The 27,563-nt window shown below is 34.8% G+C and overlaps 2 protein-coding genes across 3 annotated transcripts in view; one reads left to right on the top strand and one right to left on the bottom strand.

Moving 5' to 3' along the window:
* Window positions 1-2,416: 2,416 nt before the first annotated feature.
* On the top strand, window positions 2,417-17,729 carry LOC129230116 (mediator of RNA polymerase II transcription subunit 28-like). The gene is made up of 4 exons (XM_054864521.1): window positions 2,417-2,452; window positions 4,143-4,209; window positions 14,643-14,755; window positions 16,672-17,729. The coding sequence occupies exons 1-4, from the start codon at window positions 2,417-2,419 to the stop codon at window positions 17,107-17,109; spliced, it is 654 nt and encodes a 217-aa protein (XP_054720496.1). The 3' UTR covers window positions 17,110-17,729.
* A 2,027-nt stretch (window positions 17,730-19,756) lies between these two features.
* Window positions 19,757-27,563, bottom strand: part of LOC129230747 (guanine nucleotide-binding protein G(o) subunit alpha-like) — a 40,128-nt gene continuing 32,321 nt past the window's right edge. Inside the window, exon 10 of one of the 2 annotated variants that reach the window (XM_054865176.1) lies at window positions 19,757-20,055. In XM_054865176.1, the coding sequence (XP_054721151.1) occupies window positions 19,865-20,055 (191 nt within the window). In that variant the 3' untranslated portion in view covers window positions 19,757-19,864. The remainder of the gene's footprint in view (window positions 20,056-27,563) is intronic. The other variant, XM_054865178.1, reaches the window with a different exon arrangement.

Here is a 27,563-nt window from a genome sequence, read left to right as displayed (position 1 = left end):
GTGTATTCTTTTAATACAAGGTTTAAAGCTATAAAATTGAATACAAACAAATTTTTAACTATTAAAGAAAAATATTTATTAGCATTTTTGTGCGTGACCTACACTACATTAATTTTGTGACTTACACTACAGGATGTAAATTTTATAACAACAATGGATACTGAACAAATTTAAGTAACTTTAAATCTTGTAAATGGAAGTTTAGTCACTGTATATATAGTAAATTAAAGTTAAGCCATTGCATACATGGTAAAATCATAAGTGGGAAAAGTGATATGTAACCGCCGGTCAAAGTTAGGTTCCGGTAATTTTTTAATACCTTCTTCAATGTCAATGTCTGACGAATCTTCATTGACAGGCCACGTGAAGTAACTTCCTTTACATTTCAGAAATTTCACTTTTATCGAAAACAAATCTTTGCTTAATATCTGTCCCACAAAATATTTGACACTTCTTTCCTGCAAATGGTACTAAAACCCAGCCGCCGACATCAAATTCTGTTTCATCTGCTTCTTCTTCTATATCTACATCTACATCTTTTTCCACATCTACATCTCCATCTTTTTCTGTATCTACATGTCCATTGGTTAAATCAACTGTACAAAATTTTTTGGGGTTCAAGGAAACATTTGAAAATTTAAGTATGTATTTCTTTACTTTAATGAAACAGTGGGATTTCTGAGTATCGGGAATCGGAAATATTTCTTTTCCGTTTGGAGAGCAAATATCATTGAGTTTAGTTATTTCTCCCTTTATGTTGTTGTCAGAAATATATAACAATGTGACGCTTGGACAAATATCTTGTGCACAGAGAAAAAATTCTTCTGCAGAATGTGGATCAATTTTCCTGGAGAGGGTGGCTTCTTTGACCCTTCTCTTCACCGTGCCACCAAGTCCATCAATAGGTCCTTTACCATGACTGGTTGCAGAGAAATGCCATTCAACAATGGGGAAGTTTTGGAACATGGCGATGCAGATTGAATATTTTTGCTTAAAGTGTTGTCCAGTTCCATCTGATTTGTATATAAGTCTTGAAATAAACAATTCAGGATAGTCGCATTGAATTTTCTCTATGATTTTTTCATTAAATACAGCTACTGCGTATTTGTCGTGCTGCATGTAATCTGATACTACAACTATTGGCACAGTTTTTTTTTTCATTTTGATATATGAAATATGCTATGGCCGTGTATATTGTGCACGATTTCGAGACCCAATGAGCCGACTGTATCTCATCTTGATAGAAGAAACTATAATTTTCACTGAAGTCGAAATGTAATAGCAAAGTGTTGGTTGATATGCCTGCCTTCAATTCTAAAAAAAAAGTATCTTGTTGTCGCTTGATATATACATGTGTTAAAAACTGTGGAAGTTTAGATTCTAATTTTTCTAAAGCATCTTTTAAAGTAGAAGAAACATTTCCCCTGAAAAGGGTTTTTGTCTCATCTCTCATCCATTGTGAATATTTAATTTCCTCTTCCAAATTCAAATCTTCAGTTAGCTCTTCCATGACATTGTGAAATTTCTGTAAATTTCCACAAACGGAACATCTTCCATAAAAGCAATCTTCCATATTGCCATCACAAACAATTAGCTTGACCAATTCTGAAGCATAATTTGGTAACTGTTTGACTGCTTGTAAAATTAATCGAACATTTTCGTGGTAAATACACAAACATAAATTTGATGGTGTTTGATGTCTGAGGCAAATGTGACCTGGTCGCAACTCACAAAATTTAGAGCGACCAATCTTAACACTTGGATTTTCAGCTTTAAAAATTTCATAAGTTTCTCCAAGAGTCAGCATCAAATATCTCTTCTGAATCTTATTTTTGTTGCCTTCTTCATCCTTCATTATTATAAAATCCCTAATACCAGGTGCCTGGTAGGATATACTATCATTTTCAAAAAAAGATAATACATGAGAAATTACTTCATTACTTATCTTGGTTACTCTTGATGACTGGGGAGCAGGTGATTTTAAGATGTTAGGAACTAGCTGGTGAGCTAACTTTTTCACAAGAGCTTGACATTTGTTAGGACTTGTGGGTAGGTTCCTTTTGACTTTTGCAATGGCTTTCCCAAATGACATTGGACTTTTAAATGCTTTTCTTGGTGAATCGGAATTGGGATCAAAAGAAGTACTTTGGTTTTTTGAAGCATCTCTTATGGATTTTTTTAGTCTGTACTTTCTCATTTCTTCTCTTTTCTTTACTCGTAGAGCTTCTTTATCCTCAATGGTCATTGACTTTTTCTTTGCTGTACGCCTACTCTTCTGTTTTTTGGTTTCATCTTCTTTAAAGGATTGAAATTTATTACTAGCTTTAAGTCTCTCTCTTTGCTCTCTTTTTCTTTCAGCTGCTGATTTAGCCATCTAAAATCAAAATGAACAAAATATCAGAAATGTACAAATCTAATGGCTTGTCTACAGCAGATAGATCAAACAGAAGCTGTAACTGACACTACATTGTGACTTACAGTACAAAGTTAAAATATTTCATAAATAGAGAAAATGACTTAAAATTTAAAATTTAAACATGTGTTAATTAGAGACATTACACATAGAAAGAAATAACTTAAAAATTTTAAAGAAAAGCTTAATTTTGAATCAAGTAGAGAAACTTTAGTATCTTTTTGTGACTTACACTACAACCAAAACAAGGTGATTTTTATGCTTCTTATTAAGTAACTTAAACTCATGAATCACTATTTAAAATAGGTTGTTTAATGGTAAATATATTATATTTTAATAATTTATCTACAAAAATCTGATGAAAATGCCACTTACCTTTAAATTCAAGAAATCAAAATGATGAAAAAAGACAGACCATGCTTTCAAAACAAAGTAGCCATTTTGAAACAGCAGTGTTGCCACAGATAAAAACAAAAATAGTTTTTGATATAAAATTTTTACATTTCAGACTATTCTAAAATACATATAAAAGTTATAACTGTTTAAAAAAAATATTTTTGTAATTCACTTGTTGGATACATTTACATGGAATTAACCTATAGTAGGTTTGATTGCATAAATACATTAAAAGTTAATGTTGCTTCAGAACAAAATTTTCAATGCTTGGGTGCCATCTTGAATTGCTCAAAATGTTCAACTCTGACAATGTGGCATCAAATGCTTCCGAAATGTACATAACATAAGCTATCAAAAACAGTCGAAAAATTTTATTCATACCTCCAAAACAAGCTTTTCAAAATGGCACCCAGCCAAGAATCTTCTATTCATTTCATTGGGAAAACAAGCTGGAGTACTTTTGATCTTCCTGTTTTCTTCCGATATAGCTTCCAAGTCATAATCCTGTTCAGAAGAAGGCCATTTAGTTGGATCTTCTTTTATCCATGAAGGCCACCACTTAGGATCAAAAGGATATTTATTTGTTTTTGCTCTCAAAACATTGCAAACTATCGTCCTCAACTCATCAGAACAAAAACTTAAACAAAAACGATTGCCACCATGAGACTAAAACATAAACTTTAAATAAACTTCTTTCAAAGCTTTAACACCCAACACTTTGGATCCCAATTCTTCCAAGTATTCTATCACATCACGAAAACCTCGATTAACTGCAATAATATCTTTCTTGAGTAATTTCATCAGATCATAAAGATCATTTGAGATGATTCTCACAATTTCTGCGTTGTTCAAAATATTAGCTGTTTATGGGCCCATTCATGTCTATAACAAAACCATTTGTGTTGCATATCGTAAATAGTTTACACGAACGGACCTTTCATTCTTTAAACATAATCTGATTTCCTTTGGTTTTCATTATTTGTACTTTATTGGTGGCGAATGTATATTCCATCGCAAATTATTAACTGATAACAAACGAGACAAAAATACGCTGAAGAGAGGAAAAGAAAGATGCACAAAAGGGTAGGCGAGAAAAAGGAAGTATAGCACAAGAGATTAGCTTAGCTAAATACCAAGTATATCAAACTAGTAGAGGAAATTTTATAGATTTGATGCATGTTTGTTTCTTTTCTTTCTCTATTCTTTTTTCTTTCTCTATTCTTAAAAAAAGGGTTGAGGGATGAGGTTTTAAGTTAATTGGAGTTTGGATTTGTAGTGCTAGACTCTATGTGAAATTAAATGTTGTAAAATATGTTATTACTTTATTTTCCAGGCTTGTCTTGCTGCTTTGACAAATCCTGATCATTTTAATGTACGTGATTCAGAAGAAATTAAAACTGGTAAGTGTAATTCTTTGTAGTCATGATAATATCTATGCATTTCCTGCAAAAATTCTTTCTGCTCTACTTGAAATTTTATTTCGTTTTTAATGTACTGAAATAATGTAATGCTGTTCAACTTTTCTATTATAAATAAAGGATGCACTGAATAGGGCTGGACGATATCTGGATTTGCATATTGCGATATATCGGAAACTAAACTTCATGATATATCGATATAGTCAACTACATGGGGGGGGGGGGGGGGGGGGCTTATAAAAATTCCTTCTCCACACCTTTCTAAAATAAATATCAAAATCAAGCTTTCATCTCTTACAGGGTCATACAAATAACTACCTTTAATTCGAAATGAGAGTTTTGAATAATATCCCAAGCTTTACATGTACAGTAGAAGATTGTTAAAGCATCCGTGGGACCAGAAATTTTGCATAGTACAGATTTTGGCACTATATAAATAATTTCATAAATTTATAAACTACTTTTAAAATAATAATCACATCAAAATAAGTTTGTAACATATTGTTATAAGTGTTGATTTAACATCAGAATAAGTTTCTTACTGTTTTTAAATTTCAAAATTGTTTTTTCCAGTTTGTGAGAACACATTTCTTGCCCTGCAATTGTATTTTAGAAACTTTTCCTGATTCAAATATGCAATTCTTAATTTTAAACATAAAACATCTAGTTATATTCATAAAGAAGAAGATAATGAGGAAGTAGATGAAATGTAAAAAAGAAAATGAAACAAAACTTTTCCATATACATAAAAGAGAAGCTAGTTTATTTATACTATTAGATAAAATGCATGAAATTATTGTCATTAATAAATAAAACAGAAAATAAAAATACTTAAAATAACAAAGCAATAATTTTATATTTTGTCGATATTTTGGGCCAGAAATATTTGCATTTTTAGGCTTTAAGGAAGCTCTTTGCTTTGTTACAACCAAACCACCTGTGCTGAACACTCTTTTTGAGGGTACATTTGTAGCTGGCATCGCTAAGTACTTCCTAGCAAGTACCCTCAGAAGTGGAAATGAAGAATGGTGGTCTTTCCACCATAGCAAAGGGGATTCATTACATCCAACCCTCGGCATGGACAAATACTCTTTTATTTCCTTTTCGGCTTTATATGAGGGAAGATTTATGGAACTTATTGAGAGGTTTTCTTCTTCCTCTTCTGCAAAGTTGAAAAACTTTTTTAAGCCTTGTTTTGCTTTCGGGGGAACATTTATAACTTCTTCCGAATTACTTGGCTGAACTAATTCTGCCATTTTCTGAAGGGCAGACTGCTCAACTCCTACTGGATCCTCCAGAAACCTTAATTTGAATCTAGGGTCACACAGTGTGGCAAGCCCTAAAATTCTCGTCATCGGAGACTGGAGACCGGAGCGTTCCTCTAAAGGAGCCAAAATTGCACCTTTGATTTTTGTTAGGAGTTGCCCCTGTCCTGCCTGAGGTTGCAGCTGCTGTTTTATCCTTGAATAAAGTGGAAGAACTGATGAGGCAGTAATATAGTTACTTCCACTCAAGGTTTTCGTCATGTCCTCAAGCAGGGAAGTCGCAGAAACGAAGTCCTCAATTGCACTGACTTCAGCCCCCTCTAGCATCAAATGCTTCTTATCAGTGTATGATAACAGCATTTTGCAGATTGCAAGCTGGTTGTGAAAAAATCGGTGGCAGAGTTTCACTGTACTCCACCACCTAGTTGGGCAAGCGCTGGGCAGAGTCATAGCATCCAAGTTTAAGTATGCTTGTGCTTTATGTAGATCTCTTTTCATTTTTCCAGCTGCGTGCTACACTGTTTTGAGGAAACTTAAGTCGCGACACAGCTTTTTTTAACTCTGGGATCTCCAATGCCTTGTTTACACCAATGTTTATGCTGTGTGCGAAACATAATATGTGCGGTAGTTTCAAGTCCGCTGCAGCTTTTACAATGTTCGCTCCGTTGTCGGTCGTCATGCAGCAGATTTCATGTACATTAATACCCCATTCCGACATAACATTTGTAATGATTTCAGAGATGTTTTCTCCTGTGTGGTCGGATTCAAAATGTCTGTAACTTATACAGGCGTCAGTCTGCTTCCACTCTTGGGAAATAAAATGTACAGTTACACCCAAGAATGGAGAACTCGCAATGAAAGTCCAGCAGTCAGTTGTTATCGACAATTGGTTGACACACACTTCTGCCAAAGCTCTCTTCATTTTAGCAACAGTGTCATTGTAGAGCTTTGGAATAGATGTGCAAGAGAAATACTTTCTCCCTGGTAACTTGTACCTCGGATTCAGTGAATGAACCATCTTTTTAAATTTTGGATGTTCCACTGTGTTGTAGGGCTGCATGGCAGTGGCCAAATACTCTGTTATGGCTTCAGTACATGAAGAACTGAGAGAAGCAGAGTCCAAAGGTTGAAATTCCAGCATCGTTTTCTGCTTTTTTGCTGGTGGTGGGGTTGCAGAACTAAAACTACTATTTAATGCCACTATAGGAGGATCATCAGCATCAGAAAAGTAGATTATTTACCCTTGTTCATATTTCTAGTTTTAAGATATATTTATTGTTATTGACGAAAATTGTTTTTGACTGTTAAATGTGTTTTTAATTCCATTCCCCCCCCCCCTCCCCCCGAGCAGATCACTCCACAATTTCCATTGGGCTTGCAACAACCCGTTTTAGTTCCTCGAACTTCGGGTATTTAATTCACGGTAGCACACAAGTCAAACAAACATAATAAATTTGCGTTAATTAAGGTTAATTTTACAGTTTCGTGTCTACCCAAATTGTGCATTGACAGGTTCATTGAACATTACAAATCTATCAGAAATTGTAGGCATTGGCAAGACTTTCACAATATCACTTCTAGACACTGGATGTTGTTCAGCATTCTCTACATAAGAAAAGCTTGTTGCTGATACTTTCTTTAGAGATAATTAAGTCATGATTTTCATCTTTGGGAATCGAAACTTGACATACAAAATTTTGCCATCTTTTTTTCCCTGCAACTTTTCCTAAAAGGAATGAACCTGTAACAATTACTTTCGACATTCGTTTGTTATCTACTTCTAAATATTTCAAAATGAATGTGGTTTCTTTACAGCTACAATTAGTGTAGAAATGCAATTCCGAATTTTCAAAAATAATTGCATGAATACTTTATATTCCTTTTACCTCCTGTGCTTTTGACCAATCTGTAGCTTCAGATTCTTCATCGATTTCATGTTGCATTATTGACATAACTGTGATATTAGGCATAAATTTAGCAGCTACTCTCGAAAAATCTAAAGCTGTTTGGACCGTTTCTCTTCTGGCCATAAAATCCGCATGCACTCGTGTTTTTGCTGACCCGCCAATACCATCAACAACTATTTTGCTATGAGAAGTGGCAGTATATTTCCAGCTTATGTTATGAAATTTTTCTTGGAATTTTAAATTTAGTTCATGTTGTAAATATGCCATGTACCGATTCTTAAATTCACTCAATGGGCCATCGGTCCAAATTATTAATTTTGATCTATTATTAGCTGGAATTACATTTAGGAAGATGGTTAAAAACACTGCAACAGTGTTTGAACTTTTATCATTGGTGTCTGATACAATAAGAAAACACAGGGTATTTTGTGCATCAAACAATGCTGCAGTAAACAATGTAACAGAGCTTCGACTCCATAATGCTGACTGCACCTCTCCTTGTCACTCACACCCGTAATTCATTGCAAAATCCAATTGAAGAACTAAACCATGCTTTTTGTCGTTCTCGAATGCCGATGCTTGGATTCGCTTAATGCGAACATGTTCTTGAAATTGGGTGTTTCTCCCAAAGCCCCCCATTGAACATGGGACTCAGGTGTAAGCTTATTAGTTTCCATTGTAAGACAGGCTCCATTTTGACAGTCTTCACAGTTATTTTGCCAACAATCAGATTGCAAGTTTTTGTATATAATCTGTGAACTTAATAGTCCCTCCCAAAATTGATGATTGTATTGCAGTCCTAGACCATGCAACATCATAAGGAAATTCTCTTGCAAAAAGCACTTGCACTGGTCAGCTGGTGTGTTCTTAAGAAGCAAAACATTCTGTGGATGTAGGCTACTGAATTTGGAATATCCAATTGGATTGTTGGGCTATTCTTCTTAAAATAAGAAATGTGCTTCCTTTACATGCAATATTAAGTAATATTTCTGCACCTGCTTTCTTTCCCCTTTTACCCAAATTGTCATTTCATCCTTTTGTCCTGGTGCTGTGTACACAATATCAGGACAGAAAAAGAAATTGGTGACTAAAGTTTCAGTCTCATTCCTTGGTTTTACTTCATATTTCATCTCCTGTAATAATTTTAGTCCAACGGTTTAGCCAATCCTGCCACAACAGCTTTCATTTTTCGAGGTGACTTTGGATGAGCTTATAGAGTTTTACGCACAGCTTTTCCGTATGTCTGAGGCACTCTGTAAGGGCTAGAAGATTGCTCAAGAACATCACTTGAACTCTGACCTTGTTTTGCCTCTGTAACTACCAACTTTTTGCGCATTCTGTATTGTCTTTGTCTTTCTTTGGCTGCTTCTCTCATTTTCATCTTTGCGGATGCACTCAATCTATCCTTTTTAAGATGTTGAATATCAGCTTGTCTCATCTTCTCCTTTTCTCTGAACTTTGGATTTTCATACTTTTGCTTATCATACACTGCTCGACATTGAAAATGCAACACCAATTAGGAGTGTTCAGAAATTTACACAAATTTTAACGTACATAACTGAGTTATGTAAATGATGTGAAATGCGCAGCTCTCCGACGCACATGAAGTAAGATATAAGGGAAGGAACTTGCAGAATGGGCAATATTCGTGTTGTTATTTCTGACTGGAGAATTATCAGAGAAATTTTGTTTTTGTCTTGGAGGATACGTGCAACATGAGAGAATGCCAGGCCGACATCAACGAAAGCACTTCCAGCAGGTAGACGATTTACAAGGGGTATGGTGATCGGACTGCGAAGGGGAGGTTGGTCTGTACATCAAATCGCAGCTGATACCCACATGGATGCGAGCACGGTGCATCGACTGTGCTGAAGATGGTTAGAACAACGAAATGGGGCAAGATTGAGGGGTGCAGGGGCAGCCAGAGTGACGTCAGAATGCGTGGATCGACACATCCATTGACAATCTGTAGCAGACCCACAAGTCACTTGTTCCTCGATTCTGCAGCAGGTGAAAGATACCCTGAATGTTCCTGTGTCAACCAGAACCATTTCCCGTCGTTTGGTCACACATGGTCTGCAATCACGGCATCCGCTAAGAAGACTGCCATTGACCTCACAACATAGACTGCAACGTTTAGTATGGTGTCCTCGCTTTTGCCATTCCACAGCATACATAAAGCAGCGAACTTTTCCAAACAAATTCCCTTTCGTAAATAGTGACATCATTGCTCTGACTTTCAAATAAAATACCTGAGCTGTCATGGCGATTGTTTGGTTTTTGTCCAGGTAGCAAGGCATCTGAAATATCTTTCCATCGTGGGTTGCAAGTAAAAGTAAGGAAAAGATCAGGACGGCTATAATGATGAATGTAAATCATTGCATCTTGTGTCTTTTCGTGCATGTATCTAGGCGATCCGGTAAAGGTTGAAAGTAGAACAACCTTCTGTCCAAGTTGAGAAACATCGGTGTCCTGTTTACCCACCGCATCTTTTAAATGTACGTAACTATCTGCTCTTAGCTATGCTTGATTGTTTTGGATGTAATTCAATCTTTATGTTTCAATTTTGGCATACATGTCCACTAAATATTGACTAAATAGAGTACAATAGTAAAGTAATCTATTTTCATCTCTTTGTCTGATCATGATGCGGTATGAATAAAAATTTAATGCTGATACTGTTTTCGAAAGAGCAGTTTTTGTTTTTGGATCATGTTGAGGTATATCAATGGAGTAGCCATCCTCAGCATAACAAAATATCAATGGATATTGTAGAGCGTCGTATGAATGGTGCAACTCGCTGATACCACACAACCTGCTATCGTGGCTTTGTAAAATTGTCTCTTTTTTTCGAACTGCTGTCCAACAATGACCAGAGCTACTTACCCCCTGCATTATAACATCCAATGCGATCATCGACTGGGGCTCTATCAGTGTGAATAACGATTTCAAAATTAGCAGCCTTTGGGTATTTTTTGTAGCGTTGTTTTTAGGGGTCCTTTATGTATGAATTTTCTTCTTGCAACATTTCTTGTAACTGTTTTATCATATTTTGGCTTCACATCTGAGAAGTTGCTGTATCTCAACTTTGCTTCTCTTTCATCTTCACCAACAAAGTAAATTTGAAGAAATTGAGGCTCTTGATTGGGCAAACGTAGAAGGCTTCCAACCAAATGGTCAAGTTGCCCCTTAACTTTAAAAGTCGGCAGGTAACCGTCTTCTATTATTCTGTTAGCTCCAAAAGATGTCATCTGAAAGCTGTGCGTTAATTGTCAGTCAGTAAAAGCTACTATATATATATAAAGTAGCTTGTCCTGACTGATGGATAGAGCCTTGAGCTGTTTATCTGAGTATCTGTATATACATATACTCAGATAAACAGCTATTAGGTGAATTTAACTCTTCCTGCAAAAATTCAACTATCTCTCTTTAATTTTTTATCTGTTCAGAAATTTCTATCTTCTTCGTCCGAAGTATCTTTGGAAACTTTAGCAAAAGCTTCTTTTTCCGAAGCATAAGCTAAATAGCTCTTAGTTTCACAATTTTCCAGTCATGGAAATCGAAAAAATATCCGTCTTTCCACAGCACCTTTAATGTGTCTGAGGCCTATAATTGTAGATTTGGATAAACTTAACCTTTTCTTTGTCAATATATTGTTATTAAGGGAAAAGCCTCGTATTACATCTGCATTTCCATGGGCATGAATTAAACGATTCTTAATCGAAATTGGAAGATTTGGACATCTTGTTTTAAAGGAAAATGTTTTTTAGGTCGAATATTTTGCTCCAGAATACCTCAATGCTATAATGATTTTCATAGTTGAATTTTTCACATATTTAAGTAATTTCGGGGTCCACCCTATAAGCTTGCTATTCAAAAACTAATCTATTCCTCTATCAAGATTTATAGGCTTTAAGTTGCTGGCACAATCGTTGAATTGCATCAGCTGATTTATTTTTCATCATGCAATGCAAAATTTGTAAATCTTGCAGTACATGATTCGTTAAACCAAGGGCACCTTTAAAACGTTTCGCTAATTTGATCAAGCATGACCATAATGCCATTTTTTTTTTTTTTGATTGATTTTCTTCCAGTAATAAAAGAGCTTTTGGTATTTATGCTAACAGCTAACTTATTGAGAGCTTTAAAATCACTGAAGTAATTAAAAAAATCAATTTCAAAAAATTTTTTTTTCACCAACTGGGTAACACTTGATTGTTCTTTATAAACATTAGCAAAATGTTATGTAACAGATCATTCATCTTATAATACAATATATGAACAAGAAGTCACTCAGTTTGAAACAATGGTAAATAAACATTTAAATTTTGTGACAGTGCACAACAAAGTGAATGTTTACGAGTACCCAGTTTTTTTAAATTGCTTACGATATGCTTGTAACGAGAGTTGTTTTTGAGAGCACTGAAATTACTCCTCTGTTTCGGCAGGAAATCTATGAAATATTCTTTGAGTGATTTATAAACACTCAACACTCTGTATCAGGACCCAGAGTAAGCCATTTACAGCTAACATGTCTAAAAAGGAATTCTCTTCACACTCCAAAAGTCTTTGCAGCTTTTGTAAATCTTCATGACAAGCAGCACTATATTTCAAGAAAGAAAACAGATCAACGTAGAATTCATTGATGTCTAAAGGAAAGTTGCTGAAATCTTTTGCAAAACAGTTGTGAACTTTGTGTAAATTACACGTACCAATCTCTACCAATTCGTTGGATTTCAAATTAAACAGTTCATCATTTAATTTTTTTGCCACCAATGAATTGGTGTTTGGACCATCTATACCTAACATCAAAATTTTCTTAACGTTTAAATTTTCAGCCTGTAGTGCATCTAAAATACTTATACAAACTATTTTAGCATCAGCATGGCCAAAAAATAATGATCTTTACTCTTTACTAATAATAAAGCTCAATGTCTGGATGTCTAGATGTCCGGATGTCTGTGACGCGCATAGCGCCTAGACCGTTCGGCCGATTTTCATGAAATTTGGCACAAAGTTAGTTTGTAGCATGAAGGTGTGCACCTCGAAGCGATTTTTCGAAAATTCCATGTGGTTCTTTTTCTGTTCCAATTTTAAGAACAAAACTATGATAAATTACGAAATTATCATAACGTGGAACCGTAACATGGGCACAAGCCAATTGGCGAGATACGAAATTATCATAACGTGGAACTGTAACGTGGGTACAAGCCAATTGGCGAGAAAATTCACCATACATTATTTGTAAATATACAGGCTAACCAAAAGACCTTTTTCTATTACGGGCAAAGCCGTGCAGGTGCCACTAGTTTAAAATAAGAGGACCTAACAGAATTGCTTATTAGACTCGAATACCTGAAATGCATACCCAATTGCAAGGACGCCGACTTGCAAAAATTATTGGGGTGGCCAGACATCACCGTGGGTTTAGAGGATTATGTAATTCCACGGAGGTTCCCAAGTCCCCCTCCCCAAAATAAAGGTCAGCTTTTTGTACCTTGAAAATGCCAATTTAGATATTTTTCGTGTGTATAATTTAAAACAAATAGTATGTGACAAGGCGTTTTCAAAGTAAAAATATCTAAAAATTGGTATACAAATTTTCTAGTTCAACTAGATCATGTCACTTGTCTTAGTAAGAAAAAATTTTTTGTTCCATTTTATGGGGAGCCGTGCAGTGCCGTAGCTAGGCATTGATATAAGGTAGGGCACTTGACTTGCATGGAAAGGCACTCCCAGAGAAGCCGACTTAAAAAAAATATTGGAGGGGGGGGGGGGGTATGCCAGGAGATCTTGCAGTGGGAAATTTTCTAAATTTGACATGAAAAAAAAGAGAGTTTCAAAGTTTTTTAAAAGTATTTTATAGTCTTATAATCAACATTAGAACCTCGAAAACTCGACAAGCCCGACACATATTTTTGGCTTTGAAAAAAGGAAAAAATAAGTACAAACATGCACAGTATTTTTGTAAAAAGGTAATTTAATTTATGCATGTTTTTTAAGACCAGTTGATTTTTCATTAGGGATATCAGCTCACATATTTCAAGTGTAAACGCAGTCTCTCAATGTCTGGTTAAGTCATTTTTGAAAAACTCAGTTGATTTTTCAAAATTTGTTTTACCCCTGTTTAATAAAAGCAAGCACTCTTGTTCAACTGCAATAACCTGTGTGAGTCCAGTTGATGTAAACCTCCCAACAATGCAAAATTGCACTTGGTACTACTCCTTTGGGATTTTGAATCAATCCCCAAAAGCATTCAAAACTATCACGCCTCCCATTATACAAATCAAACCCTCATATATTTTCTCCAGATCAGCAACACTTACTCACACATTACTTAATGTATTTTACAAGGTAAACTATCTTTAAACAAGGAAAATAAAAGATAAATTTATGAGTTGAGAAAGCATAATATAACTAATAATTTTCTTGATTTATTAAGGGGGCTCAGGCCCCATGGAGTCGGCGCCACTGCCCAGTTGTTTCCTAATTTGGGAAGTTGCTGCTTCGTCAAAAGATAGAGTGAAAAGCCCTCCATTATCTAAAGAACTTATGAAATCAGAAACATTTTCATTATTAAAATATGGTCCTAAACCATGTGAAGGGTTCCTGCACATGTGTGCCGAGTTAGAAAGGTTTTCATCCATTGAAATTAGCTTTGTCGAGTTACTGAGGTAATTGAGTTATCCACGTTACCAAAGTTTCACTGCATTTGAAATTTTGAAACAATTATTTTTTTAGTTGCATATTTTATGTAAAGATTCAGCATTTTATTGACTTAGCATAGCTTGAACATTTAATAGTGTTTTTCTTCTTCTGGTTACTGTTTTATATTTGATTGAGTTAGTAATAGTAAGGTTAATGTTATATGTTGAAAGGTTTAAAAGAAATTGAAAAGCCGGAAAAATTAAATTTAACATCTGAATGTTCCCTTTTTTAATAAATTTAATTTAAATGTCATAATATTAGTAACAATTTGAATTAGTATGACATTTAACCTTCTTTCATGGTATAAAACAAGTTTGATTATAAATTGTCGACTATCTAAATATGTTTACTATTTGGTTGCCAAATATTCAAGTATTCAACCAAACTGAATATTTGGTTTGTCAGCCGAATAGATATTTTTCCGAATAGCAACAGAATATTCGATGCATGCCTAGTTATAATGCACATTTTTTTGCATTTCGTTTTCAAAAGTTTTATTGTACTAATATTAAACATATTTATTTTGTCATTTCAGGTGTTGAGCAAACAATTCAACGCTTCCTGGATGTTGCAAAGCAAATGGAATGTTTTTTTCTTCAGAAGCGCTTGCTGCTGTCTGTGCAAAAGCCAGAACATATTGTTCTTGAGGTAAAGTACAGAATTGTGTGTATCAGAGGTCTTCTAACTTCATTGGCACATGAAACCTTTAGAACTACAAGATTTTTCTGGAGAACCTCGTCCTACCCTAAGAAAAATAAAATGTACAATAATATTCTAAGTGGATCTATATACTGTACTTTATGTATGAAACTTTTGACCTGCATCTGTAATACATATATTGCAACAACAACAACAATGTAAAGGTCAGTAAAGCTTGTCAGAATGGATTGACGGTTGGCGCATTGTCATTACAGGGCATATGTATATATGTAATCAATATTACAGAGCATATGAAAAAATCGTTAATATCCAAAGAACAGCGTGTATCAATATACGTTATGATGTATTTTTAAAACATTGAATTACCATATTTCACAAATGATTGTAAAAATCATTCAGATATAAATACCATTTAAAATACCTAAATTTTAATATAAAATCTATATTTATACACGAATAATGAAAGAAACATCAATTTTCTTTCCTAATAATAAAGCTGAAAGTCTCTCTGTCTGTCAGGGTCTCTCTCTGTCCGGATATCTGTCTGTCTGTCAGGATCTCTGTGACGCGCATAGCGCCTAGACCGTTTGGCCGATTTTCATGAAATTTGGCACTGAATTAGTTTGTAGCATGGGGGTGTGCACCTCGAAGCGTTTTTTCAAAAATTCGATTTGGTTCTTTTTCTATTCCAATTTTAAGAACAAAAATATCATAAGATGGACGAGTAAATTACGAAATTATCATAATGTGGAACTGTAACATGGGCACAAGCCAATTGGTGAGATACGAAATTATCATAAGGTAGAACCGTAACATGGGTACAAGCCAATTGGTGAGAAAATTCACCATACATTATTTGTAAATATACGGGCGAACCAAAAGACTTTTTAATTTTTCTATTACGAGCAAAGCCGTGCGGGTACCACTAGTAAGTCTATATATCTTGTAACAATTATATAAGAAAATAAAACAGTATTTTGATGATGCAGTTACTATTTAAAGACTTTAGTCTGTGCTGGTTGAAAATGCCATGTATATATGTACAAAAATGTCAGATCTTTTCGATATTTTCGAACCCTGCTTACAATTTATGTAATATGCCATTAACTTGTCTTTAGGTGTCATCTGCTCTTGTATTGTATTTGGTGAAGCCAACAAAACATCAGTTTAGATCTTTTTAGTTAATATACAAACATTTAGTTTTAAAATCAACAAAACACATGGTGAAAATGTCCAAGCTATTACTATATTTGTTAAAATTTAATAAACTCGGGGGGGGGGGGGACACTGAGACAAAACATTCACGCTTTTCATTATCTTCTGTGTTTAAGATTCGGCTACCAAGATGTCTTACTGAGCAAAATAAGTGGGCTCCCTGTTCTAACCTGCAATTAGAGAATCTGTTGAAACTGCTGGTAATGATAATGCTATGGCATATCATTCAGTAATCTGGTTATTCAAAGTATATTTTTCCTGACTCCCTATTTGAATTTTAAGAAAAGCTAATTACATTATATGAAAACACCCATTGAACTTAGTGAAATTTAGTTTCAGGGGGGGGGGGGGGAACATAACTGATATTTGCAATAAAAAGTTATAATTTGCTTTTTAGTGTAACTGAACTCAATCAAAATTTGTAGATAAAATAGAATTTTTTTTACCTATGACTATTGCTAGTTTCTATTTCTGAGCTAGAGAATTTTTGAACTGTTTATTTTTGTTGTCAAATTTTGTGATCTATTTATAAAGTTAGGATTTTTGTGAAAGGTATGTAAACAAACCCACTCTTTATAAATAAACCCCTACTACTGTGATAAAACTTAACTGCACTATTATATTTCTCTTTATATCAAAGGAATCGTGTTGAAGTTATTGTAATACATTTTTATCTTTCTGGTTTACAGAATATCACTGAACTGAAAAATGAACTACTAAGAAAAACTCATCTCCTCAACAAGTACAACGAAAAGCACCAGGTATGGCAAAATCTCCTACAGCAAGAAATACCGGGAACTCCGAGACCTCCTCCTCCGGCAGTCAATCTCCAACCCCCGCAGAATCTGCCACAAATGCAAGGTCCTCCACCGCAACAGATGCCCCCGATGCAGGTGGTGCCACAGGGTGGGGCTCCACCCGGCCACCCCCACCACATGATGCAACAGCACATGGTGCCACCCATGACTTCCTCCCCGGCACCCAACATGCAAGGCGGCATGATGATGCAATCGCAGCAGATGCATCCACAACACATGGCAGCAGCTCAACAAGGTGGACTGCAAGGGCCCTTGGCATATTTAGAAAGGACCATGTCTAACATTGGGATGCCTGATAGTGGAAGGTGAATTCTTAATGTTTGTTTATGTAAGATGCAAAGGATATATGAGGCAGTGAGAAGCAAAGGGATGCAAGTGGCAAAATTAAAAATTTGGAGATAACCAGTACAAATGGTAGGTGAACCTCTCCTCTGTCTTGGGGCAAGAGATTGTACTAGTAGCCCTGGTAGGCACTGCTGTACAGCGTGATATAGAAAAAAATTTCAATGAAAGCCTACCTAGGATCTGATCTTTAAACGCGTTTTACTCGAAACTTAAAATAGTCCACGCATCCCTTTGCTTCTCATTGCCTCATATGAAGAAGTGAGAAGTAAAGGGATGCAAGTGGCAAAATTAAAAATTTGGAGATAACCCGGTACAAATGGTAGGTGAACCCCTCCTCTGTCTTGGGGCAAGAGATAGTACAAGATGCCCTGGTAGGTGTTGCTGTACAGCATGATTTAGAGAAAAAAAATTCGATGAAAGCCTACCTAGAAAGTAGTTTTTATATGCATTTTACTCTAAACTTGAAAATGTCCACTTACATCACTTTGCTTCTCACTGCCTCACATAGAGATTTGCTTGTCATGTACGGGGATCAGGAAGAGGCAATCCTGATGAGAAATTATTCCTTACATGTACAATGTACATACCTGTCAAATCTACTGTTTTTTACCAAGAGCTTCCCACTTACTTAAGCTGTCTCCCAATTTCCCACTAAAATGATCTTCTTCCTCTTTTTTTTTTCTTTAAAAATAAGCTGAAGTTATTTTAAAAACTGATAGATCCTCAGAAGATCAGGCAAAAATAAAAATGTTAAAATGTACAAAAAATATTCAAAATTGCAGATTTTTCTTTTCATTATTTTTTAATACACCCAAAGGTTCCAATTAATCATATCAGTAAAGTGAAATTCCGTAACAACAAACTCCAAGAGTCCTCAAATTTTGTTTGATGTAACAAGAATTTTTTTGTAATGGAATGTATTTCGTTGTATTCATATTCATTGTAACGGGATTTCACTCATTGTTATTTATTAATATTGTCAGATTGAAATGCAATTCTAAAGTAATTTTATGTATTGAAAAATTCTGTTTTCGAATTTCTGATGAGAAATACAATCTTTTTGCATATGTGTTTGAATTAAAAAAAAAAAATCATTTTTGATTATCACTAAGCATTTAATTTAAAGGCTAGTGGGAAAAGTTTATGTTGTTTTCATTGAAAACCTTGATTTGAATATGTTTAAATGAAATTCTGTCAAAAGTTCAGAATGAAAGTTTAATTAAAAAATATTTTCAATTTAAAATTTGCTGCTTTCTGATTTGAAAATTTTTTCTCTTTATTTTTGAAGTTCTGTCTTTGGAAAGAAGTTCAAAAAACACAAATCGCTCAAACAGCGATATCCTTCGAACACATATTCCCTGGTCATTGGCAGTCAATGTGTTCAATTATATTGCTTCCTCTCCTCTTACTTATTTGTTTTGTATTTTCATAGTTTTTAATTTATCATTAAAATCATTTAAGTTCTTAAAATTAATTTTTTTTAGTATTTTCTTTTATTTTTTTCTGTATGGACAGATATTATTGTACCTAAAATAATAAATGTAAATATGTACATAATATGAGTTTGTGTTTTATTTGATATGTGATATACATTTTCTTAACAGAAATAAACTATTTAACCAAGTGAACTAATGAAAATGCTTGAAACTTCTTCATTATTTATCAAATGAAATCATATTAAAAGCCGTATTTTAACATTGTTTTTTCCTTTTTTAAAGTATGCCAATAATGTAATAAAATATTTTCTAAATGTTCTTTAATTCTCGAGACTTTTTCTACAAGCTTGGTTCAAACTGAAAAGTATAAAATAAGTGTATGATTTCTTCATTACAACACTCAAAAATTGTTAAATTTTTTATATTTAAGTAAGTTCTAAAGCGACCAATAGAATCAAAGCTAAAAGTTTGAAAGAAGGACAGAAATACCTTTTACTATACATTCCATTTTACGAGTTGTTTTCTCATCTATAAGCTGTTCTTTGTGTTCTAAAAAGAGCTCTTATTCACCTGGAAATACGTTGCTGCAATTCTTATTATTTTCAACTTCATAATTTGTCTGAGGTTTCGTAAAAAGGTTAACATTTTAATTGCAACTCTCTTTATTCTTATACAAGGAAAAGAATATGTAACATAAATATTCATTGAATTAATTTTTTTGATTATTTTTTGTAAAGGATTTGTAGAAGTGCAATTGCAGGACTGTCCCTGATAACTAAAATGAGGACTAATTTGAAGCAAAGGCAACTATGGAGATTATTTTATCCGAAATATGAGTGGCAATCCTGCTATTTTTAGTTTGTTTTTAATTTAAAATAATTCCTTTTTTGCAGAAAGGGATTTATTCATTTTGCAATAATTATTAAGTTTAAAATGTTTGAAAATTGTGCCAGTATTGTTACCTGTATATGTTCTACACATGTGTTGTCAGTTAGTTACTAAGGAACCTTTTTAGAGTGAAAAATACTTAGTGTCCCAAGGCTCAAAATAATTTTGCATTGTAAATTAGGTCCTTTTAACACATGCATTGTTTGTTTTTTTTTTCAGTTGAGAAATAGTAACAAACTTTTTTAACAAAAATAGTTTATTAAAGTAAAAAATGTATAAAAGATGAACAGATGTATCAAAAGAAAAATATGCAGTTCATGTATTCATTTGCATAAAAATGATTATAGGATTATATTTACAGCTCCAAAATGGCACTACAAAATGGACGTTTAACTTTACAACAATGTAGCTGTCTTTAAATTTTCTCTCACAATTGTGTCCATAACGACTTGGAAAACAACTTGAACATTGCTTGTATCTGTGGCTGTTGTAAAATGTGGGTAAATCACTTTTCCAGAATGTTTATTTTGGGCCTGGAACTTATGCTGAGCAAAAAGTGCACCACTATCAACATCATAATCAGGTCCTAAAATAAAAAGCACAATTGATATTAATTAACCTAACCTGTTGTATATCCCCTGCCCCCAATATAAGTCTTTTATTTTTGTTACTATTACTTTCTATCAAATATCTGTTTAGTTGCAGATTCGGCTGTCTGCACACCATGGTTGGTTATTTTTCTCCATAAGTTTTTCAATATTAATGTAGTTACAACACCATTCTCGAATAACCAAGGTGTGTTGAAAGCTCTCAATCGAGACTGCTTCTCTACCAAATCCATTTGGGAGTGCCATAATGCACTGTTAAGACTAGCTGGCAGTAGTAGGGTTTCCCTTTACTGGGTACCTGGTCATTGTGGGCAACGAATTGGCAGATCAGGTATCTAAGCAGGGCTCCAATACACCATTTATGGGACCCGAGCTTGCCCTCTGCCTGCCCTACAATGCAGTAAGGAGTACTGCAAAGAACCTTCTGATGGATGAATCATATGGCCTGTGGCTTCAGTCCGACTCTCAAAGACAGGCCAAGACTCTGAACCTCCCTGGCTTAGATCCAAAGAACTGCTTAATTTGAGTAGGAAAGAGATCAAGAAGTTTGTTGGGTTACTAACTGGACACTGCTCTTTTAATAGGCATCTTAATCTGATGGGTTTACCGACAATCCTTCGTGTAGAGGATGCTATATGGCTGATGAGAGCTGAATTCATGTGCTACATGTGTTGCAGATTGAACGTTAAAACCTGGGAGGTGGCGCTTCTGTGCCGAACCGGTGGAAGCGAGGTCCGATGTGGATGTGAGTGAAAAGGAAAAAAATGTAACAAGCTGTTCTTTGTGTGCTTATGTGACGTTCCGTATTGTTTATCGTGTCGTCAAGTGTTCGTGTATGTAATTAAAGTTTTTGGTATCTTTAAGTGGTGACCTTTTGATTTAGAAGGCGAAAGAAAAGAATCAGGTAAGAAAATTCTGATTTCATTAATTTCTGATTTATTATAGGGTGCCGAAATTACCGGAAGCCTAAAAAAAATATCATTAGTTAAAGAACAAGATTCAAAAAAACAAGATCTTAAATTAGAAAGATCCAAAGTTAAACGGAAAACCATTAAATCGGCTTTAACGAAAATTGTAAACAAAGTAACCGAACTACTTGACAGTGGAGATAATATAGATGATGATGATTTGGAAATCTTATGCAATCAGTTAATTGTGAAATCCGAACTGATCTTGCAATTAGATTCAGAAATCGAAGATCTCATTGAGGATTTAACCTTGCTCGAAACTGAAATTGCAGGAACTTTAGAATATCGTGAAAAGTTTGAAATCTCCAAATCAAAGATAGATATCTAAAACGGAAACATAAATACGAGAATGGAATTGATGCACAAAATGAACACTCTTTATCCTTTGAAGAAAATGTAAAAGAGAAGCCCAGTGTTCCTGAAAAACCTATTAATGCGTATTATCCTAATGTAAAATTGCCGAAACTAACAATTGAACCTTTTGACAGCAAACACGAAAATTGGCAGGAGTTCTGGGGATAATTTGAGGGAGTTATTCACGAAAACAACCAATTAGCGAAAGTTGAAAAATTGAACTGTTTAAAATCATTTTTGAAGGGTTTAGCTTTAAAATGCGTACAAGGTTTACCAATAACACCAAGCAGTTATGATTTATCTATTGAAAGGAAGATTTGATAAAAGTGAAATAGTCGTGCATTCACATGTCAACAAACTGTTAAGCCTAACACCAGTAAGATCAAGTTCTAACTTAGAAGAATTAAGACAATTATACGATACTTGTATGATTCAAATTAGAAGCTTTCAGGCAGCCGGAGTAGAACTAAATAACTATGGTGGGATTCTCTTTGCAGTCTTAATAAAGTTGATCCCTGATGATATTATTTTAGGATATAACTGTTCTACTAAAGAAAAAGAATCATGGGATTGTTCTAAATTGTTAGAATTTCCGAAACAAGAAATAGAAAAACGCGAGAAAACCTATTTGTTTCGCAAAACGGACGAACCTGATAAAAATAAAGCGACTTACAGAAAATGTAAAAATCATAAACCCTTCCCAACAGCTGCGACTGACTTTAAACGCATCAATCAAAAATGCATGCTTATTTTGTTCCAGTGAACATCACGAGATAGAAAATTGCCCCTTATCTATAGACGAACGGAAGGCTAAGCTGCAGTGTATGGGATATTGCTTTAATTGTTTGAAAAAATCCCATATTTCTCAATACTGCAAGGTGCTCGAATTGTAACAAAAAACGTAGCCGATATCTCTGCGAGCAAGACGAAAAAAAATGCAAATCATACACTGAGAAAGAAAAAATCGATTGAAACTCCTTGCACTTCAGAGGCAATAATCCAGAGTCCAGGGAAGGAAATATCGGAGTTCTGTGAACAAAGAAATATACCGATGGCTGATATATCTGGTTCTGAAAATTCGAAAGTATCTTTATTAATTGGTTCAGATTATTATTGGAATATTGTCACAGGGAAAATAAAACACATGCCAGGATCTTTAGTAGGAATAGAAAAGAAGTTGGGATATGTATTTAATGGGTCAGAATTTTTAGGAAATACTCTTGCAAAAGAAATAAAAATAATGAAGGCTATCGTTATAAATGTTGATTCAGAAGAAAGGAATATATTACAGAAAATATTTGATTTAAAAAGTTTGGGAATCGCAGCGAATGATAATTTAATTTCTGAACAGGATGAAGTACTGAAGCAGTTTGAAAATGCCATTTTAATTCCCCATAACTATGTCAATGCTGAAGGACGTTTCCGACACTAGTTAGGAAATTTAGGAAAAATGCTGAATTTTTTGATCAGTATAAAGGCATTATAATGAAGCATATTACGGAAGGAATTGCTGATGAAATGATCATGTTTCGAAGACTTTCTACATGCCTCATCAAGCAGTCATTTACGAAGATAAATTGACATTTAAAATGAGAATAGTTTTCGATGCGTCGTCTTGTGCTTCCGGTTCTCTCTCTCTCAATGACTGCTTACATCCTGGTCCAAACCTAACTCCAGATTTATTAGCATTGCTTTTGCAGTTTAGGTTAAATAGAATCGCCTTAACAGCGGATATCGAGGGAGCTTTTCTGCAAATTGCATTGGCTCCAGAAGATGGAGACGCGCTCCGATTTTCATGGTTAAAGGAAAATTTAAATATGGAATCTCAAATTTTAAGAATGACGCGTGTCAGTTTTGCTTAGTACTACAATAAAACATCACATAAAGAAAGATGAAGAAGATTATCCAGATGCATTTTACATCTTAAACAATAAGTTATATGTTGACAATCTTATCTATAGTCTAGAAGACGAAGAAACTGCATTGAAAGCTCATCTAGAAGTAAAAAGTATTTTGAGAGAAGCTGGATTCAACATGAGAAAATGGAGAACGAATTCTAAAGCACTGAAAGTTAAATTGCGCGAAGAATCCATCAACGACTCTGCCTCTTGCAAAATTCTAGGCTACTGCTGGAACTCAAAGCAAGACCTTCTGAGCATCGAAAATGAAAAGCTGCTCAGTGAGAAAAGGGCACACGATTTGAAAGCAACCAAGAGGGTTGTTATAAGAACTGCAGGAAAAGTATTTGATCCTATTGGACTGATTTCACCATTTACAGTACGAGGAAAGATTCTTTTGCAAGAAATTTGGAAGAGAAAATTTGATTGGGATGATCCCCTACCACCGGACTTAAATGACACCTTTCAAAATTGGTGCAAAGAGCTATATTACTTAAATGAAATTAGAGTAACAAGGCATCTAACTTAGATGTACAAAATGGAAGAATTGTCTGATTGGACCCTTCACTGATTTGTAGATGCTAGTCAAAAGGCCTATGGGATTGTAATTTATGAACAACGTTAGTAGCCTCAAAATCAAGAGTCGCACCGATACATGACATTACTCTTCCAAGATTGGAGCTTCTTTCTAAGTGATGTTCCGGATATCCGAGGGAAAATAAAGATCTGTATCCTTATTCGTTACTTTTTTGACGGATCTTAAACGGATCATTTCTATTCTAAAATTTTTTAAATATTTGAATAAAAGACTTAAATTCCGTTAAAATTAGGTTTTATTCCCTATTTAAATTTTACGGTATTTCAGAAGCCAATTTGTATCCCCCCCCCCCCCCCCGTTGCAAAAAGGAAGGGAAAATAATTTTTAAAAGTGTGTATCAATGTGTCTTTTTGTGGCATCGTAGCTCCTAAACAGATAAACCGATTTTGATAGTTCATTTTTCGTTCAAAAGGTGACTTGATTGAAAGTGTTCTTAGCTTGGCCTCGTTTTTGTAGAACTTTAATTACCGGAAATGTTAATAAAAACCGACTTAACGTTTTCACAATTAGGGTAGTAAAAATTTACCCATACGTTAAAAATATTGGCCCTAATTGAAAGAACGAAAGTAGGAGCTATAATCTTGTCAAGTAAATTTTAAATTCAATTCTAAGCCTTTACATGCGTGATTGGAAGCGATTTCATAGTCGGAAGATAAGGAGAAAAAGCTCAATCATTTAAAATTTTTACCTGTTGTCAGTTCATATTTGTTAACAAATGTGTAATCTGACCCGTGAAATTCATCTTAATATGAGGTCGGCTCTTTGGGACATGTTTTGGTTTTTTAATTTAATATTAGTTTTTGTTATTGATTTGGGGTTTCTGTTATTCTTCATTTTTGTTTTTCTCGGCATCCTTCCAAAAAAGTGAGAAATTCTCCATTGTATTTACTGTTTGTAAAGGTGTTCCGGCTTTGTATTTCATCAGTCGGAGTAAGTTCGGTGGAATGGGTCAGCGCTGCATTTATGCTGAAATAAAATGCGAAAAATTATTTCTAGCCTGTCCAGTGGCAGCTTTACACTCTTGTTCCTGTATCCTACATCCACCGAGCAAGCTAGAAATAATTTTTCACATTCCATCTAAGCATTAATGCAGCGCTGGCCCATTCCTTCCAACTCTCCCTCAATTTTAACGGACATTTATTTAAAGAGTAAATCATAGGCTTTATTATATTTTTGCTGCAGTTGACATTTTTTGAAGAAACTGCCATTATTCTGACGGAAATACCTACCGTAACAAATTTTACATTTGGATAGTTGAATTGGGTTAAAAAAATTTTGAGATCCGTATCCGTAGATCTTAACTCTAATGATCCGGATCTGTATCCGTGGATCTACTTTTTTAACGATCCGGCACATCACTACTTCTTTCAGCGCTCATAGGAGCAAGATTGTTCCAGTTTATTCGAAACAATCTGAAACTTCCAGAAAACGTTGGATTTTACTTCTGGTCAGATTCAATGATAACATTACACTGGATTAAGGGAAGCACAAGAAAAATATTCGTAAGAAATAGAGTCTAAGAAATCAAAAGGATTTGCCTTCCTGAGTGGTGGCATCATTGTCCTGGAACTGAAAATCCTGCGGACTTACTATCGAGAGGAGAAAATATAATTACCTTGAAGGATAAAGAACTGTGGTGGCAAGGACCACCATGGATAAGGAAAAACTCTGATCAATTGCTAGAAAGAATCAATAAAGAGTCTCATGAAGTTGATTTTGAATCTGAATTTCAGGAAGCAAACTAATCTCCATTTAAGTACGGAATTAGGAGCTCTTTTTGATCTACACAAATTCAGTAAATTCAATAAGGTACTGAGAATTACATCGTGGATTAAAAGATTAGTCTTCAACACGAAAAATCCTCTTAGTAAGAGAACTGAAGCGTTAACTTTGGAAGAACTTCAATCAACTGAGGAGTACTGGATAAAATTGACTCAGATGGAAAACTTTCCTGAAGAATATTTGGCTTTGAGAAAAGGTAAACCATTATCGACAACATCTCCCATCGAGTCCTTTAATCCATTTTTAAATGAGAAAGGAATCATATTAATTGACAGACGTTTGCAACATGCCAGTATGTCCTACCAAGAAGCACATCCCATCTTGTTGCCTAGTAAAAGTCCTCTATTGAATTTCATAATTATGGATTGTCACGAAAGAGTAAAACACGGAGGTGTGTCAGAAACCTTAACTCAACTAAGAGGAAAGACCTGGATCTTAAGAGCCCGACAGAGAATAAAAAGTATTATTTACAGATGCAATTTGTGTCAAAAATTGCAGGCGAAGCCAGCAACAGATTCCCGCACCTCTTCCAGCCGATAGGATATCCGAAGCATATCCATTTCAGGTTACTGGCGTGGATTACATGGGACCCTTGTATATTAAAGATCAGAACGTATCAAAAAAATCCTATGTACTGATATTCACCTGTGCTGTAACAAGAGAAGTGCACTTAGAATTGACAACAGACTTAACAACGAAGACATTCTTACAGGCCTTTCGAAAGTTTATTGGAAGACGAGGAATTTGTAAAACCATATACAGCGACAACACCAAGGCATTCCATAAAGCAAAACAAGAACTAAATCTGCTGTGGAATATAATGAAAGATGAGGAAGCTTGAAATTTATTTAGCAACTTGGCTATTCAGTGGAAATTTCAGTCGAAAGAGCAGCCTAGTGGGGTGGTTTTTTGGAACACTAAGTAAGATCTGTCAAGATGTCACAAAAGAGATTATTAGGGAAAACTTCAGTTTCGTTTCAGGAAGTAACTTTGATCGATGTTGAAACCATTATCAATTCAAGACCACTGACATAAGTTTTTAGTGATCCCCATGAGCCAGAACCACTCACACCAGGGCATTTTCTTATAGGAAGAAGATTGCTGACAATTCCTCAGGCTGGTAAAGAAATCAGCTCCTCCCTTTCCCAGCTGCTTAAATTACAGAAGTACCAAGAAGATCTCCTGAACCGCTTATGGAATAGATGGAAATCCTCGTATCTTCTTGAACTAAGGTCTGCTCATCAATGGAAGTCAGTGAGTGGAAATGTGAACATCGAAAAAGACACTGATTTTGATATGAGACGGTAACACCTCCAGACTTTTTTGGAAGATGGCCGTTGTAGCAGAACTTAAACCTTACACTTGAACGTTAAAACCTGGGAGGTGGCGCTTCTGTGCCGAACCGGTGGAAGCAAGTTCCGATGTGGATGTGAGTGAAAAGGAAAAAATGTAACAAGCTGTTCTTTGTGTGCTTATGTGACGTTCCGTATTGTTTTTCGTGTTGTCAAGTGTTCGTGTATGTAATTAAAGTTTTTGGTAAGTGGTGACCTTTTGATTTAGAAGGCAAAAGAAAAGAATCAGGTAAGAAAATTCCGATTTCACGAATTGCTGATTTATTATAACGTGAATGCGACTTCTACTCTGCGCAGAGATTTGAGCACTTGGGATACCCAGGGTTGGCAAGTTTCTGCCGACTCTGTTAAAACTGGCATGGCAAAAACCACTTTCTGCAATGTTCGTGAAACTTTCATCTATTGTATATTTTTTTAAACTGGTCCACCATGTAGTAACTGGGGTAGTGGTGAAAATTTGACTGGAAAAATAAATTTCGAGAAATGGGGCCAATTTGTTTTTCAAAGCTGTGACGTTAGGTACAAAATATATGT

Source organism: Uloborus diversus, chromosome 9, assembly GCF_026930045.1.
Source record: "Uloborus diversus isolate 005 chromosome 9, Udiv.v.3.1, whole genome shotgun sequence".
Taxonomy (NCBI): Eukaryota; Metazoa; Arthropoda; class Arachnida; order Araneae; family Uloboridae; genus Uloborus; species Uloborus diversus.
Note: the sequence above shows the minus strand (reverse complement) of the source record. Positions and strands in the feature narration are given on the sequence as shown.

Bases quoted from the DNA above. Each gene is read 5' to 3' on its own strand.
- LOC129230116 (XM_054864521.1), top strand. From the start codon at position 2,417: ATGGCTTGTCTACAGCAGATAGATCAAACAGAAGCT. The intron at 2,453-4,142 runs GTAACTGACACT...TTTATTTTCCAG, and splicing joins AGATAGATCAAACAGAAGCT to GCTTGTCTTGCTGCTTTGAC. The intron at 4,210-14,642 runs GTAAGTGTAATT...TTGTCATTTCAG, and splicing joins TTCAGAAGAAATTAAAACTG to GTGTTGAGCAAACAATTCAA.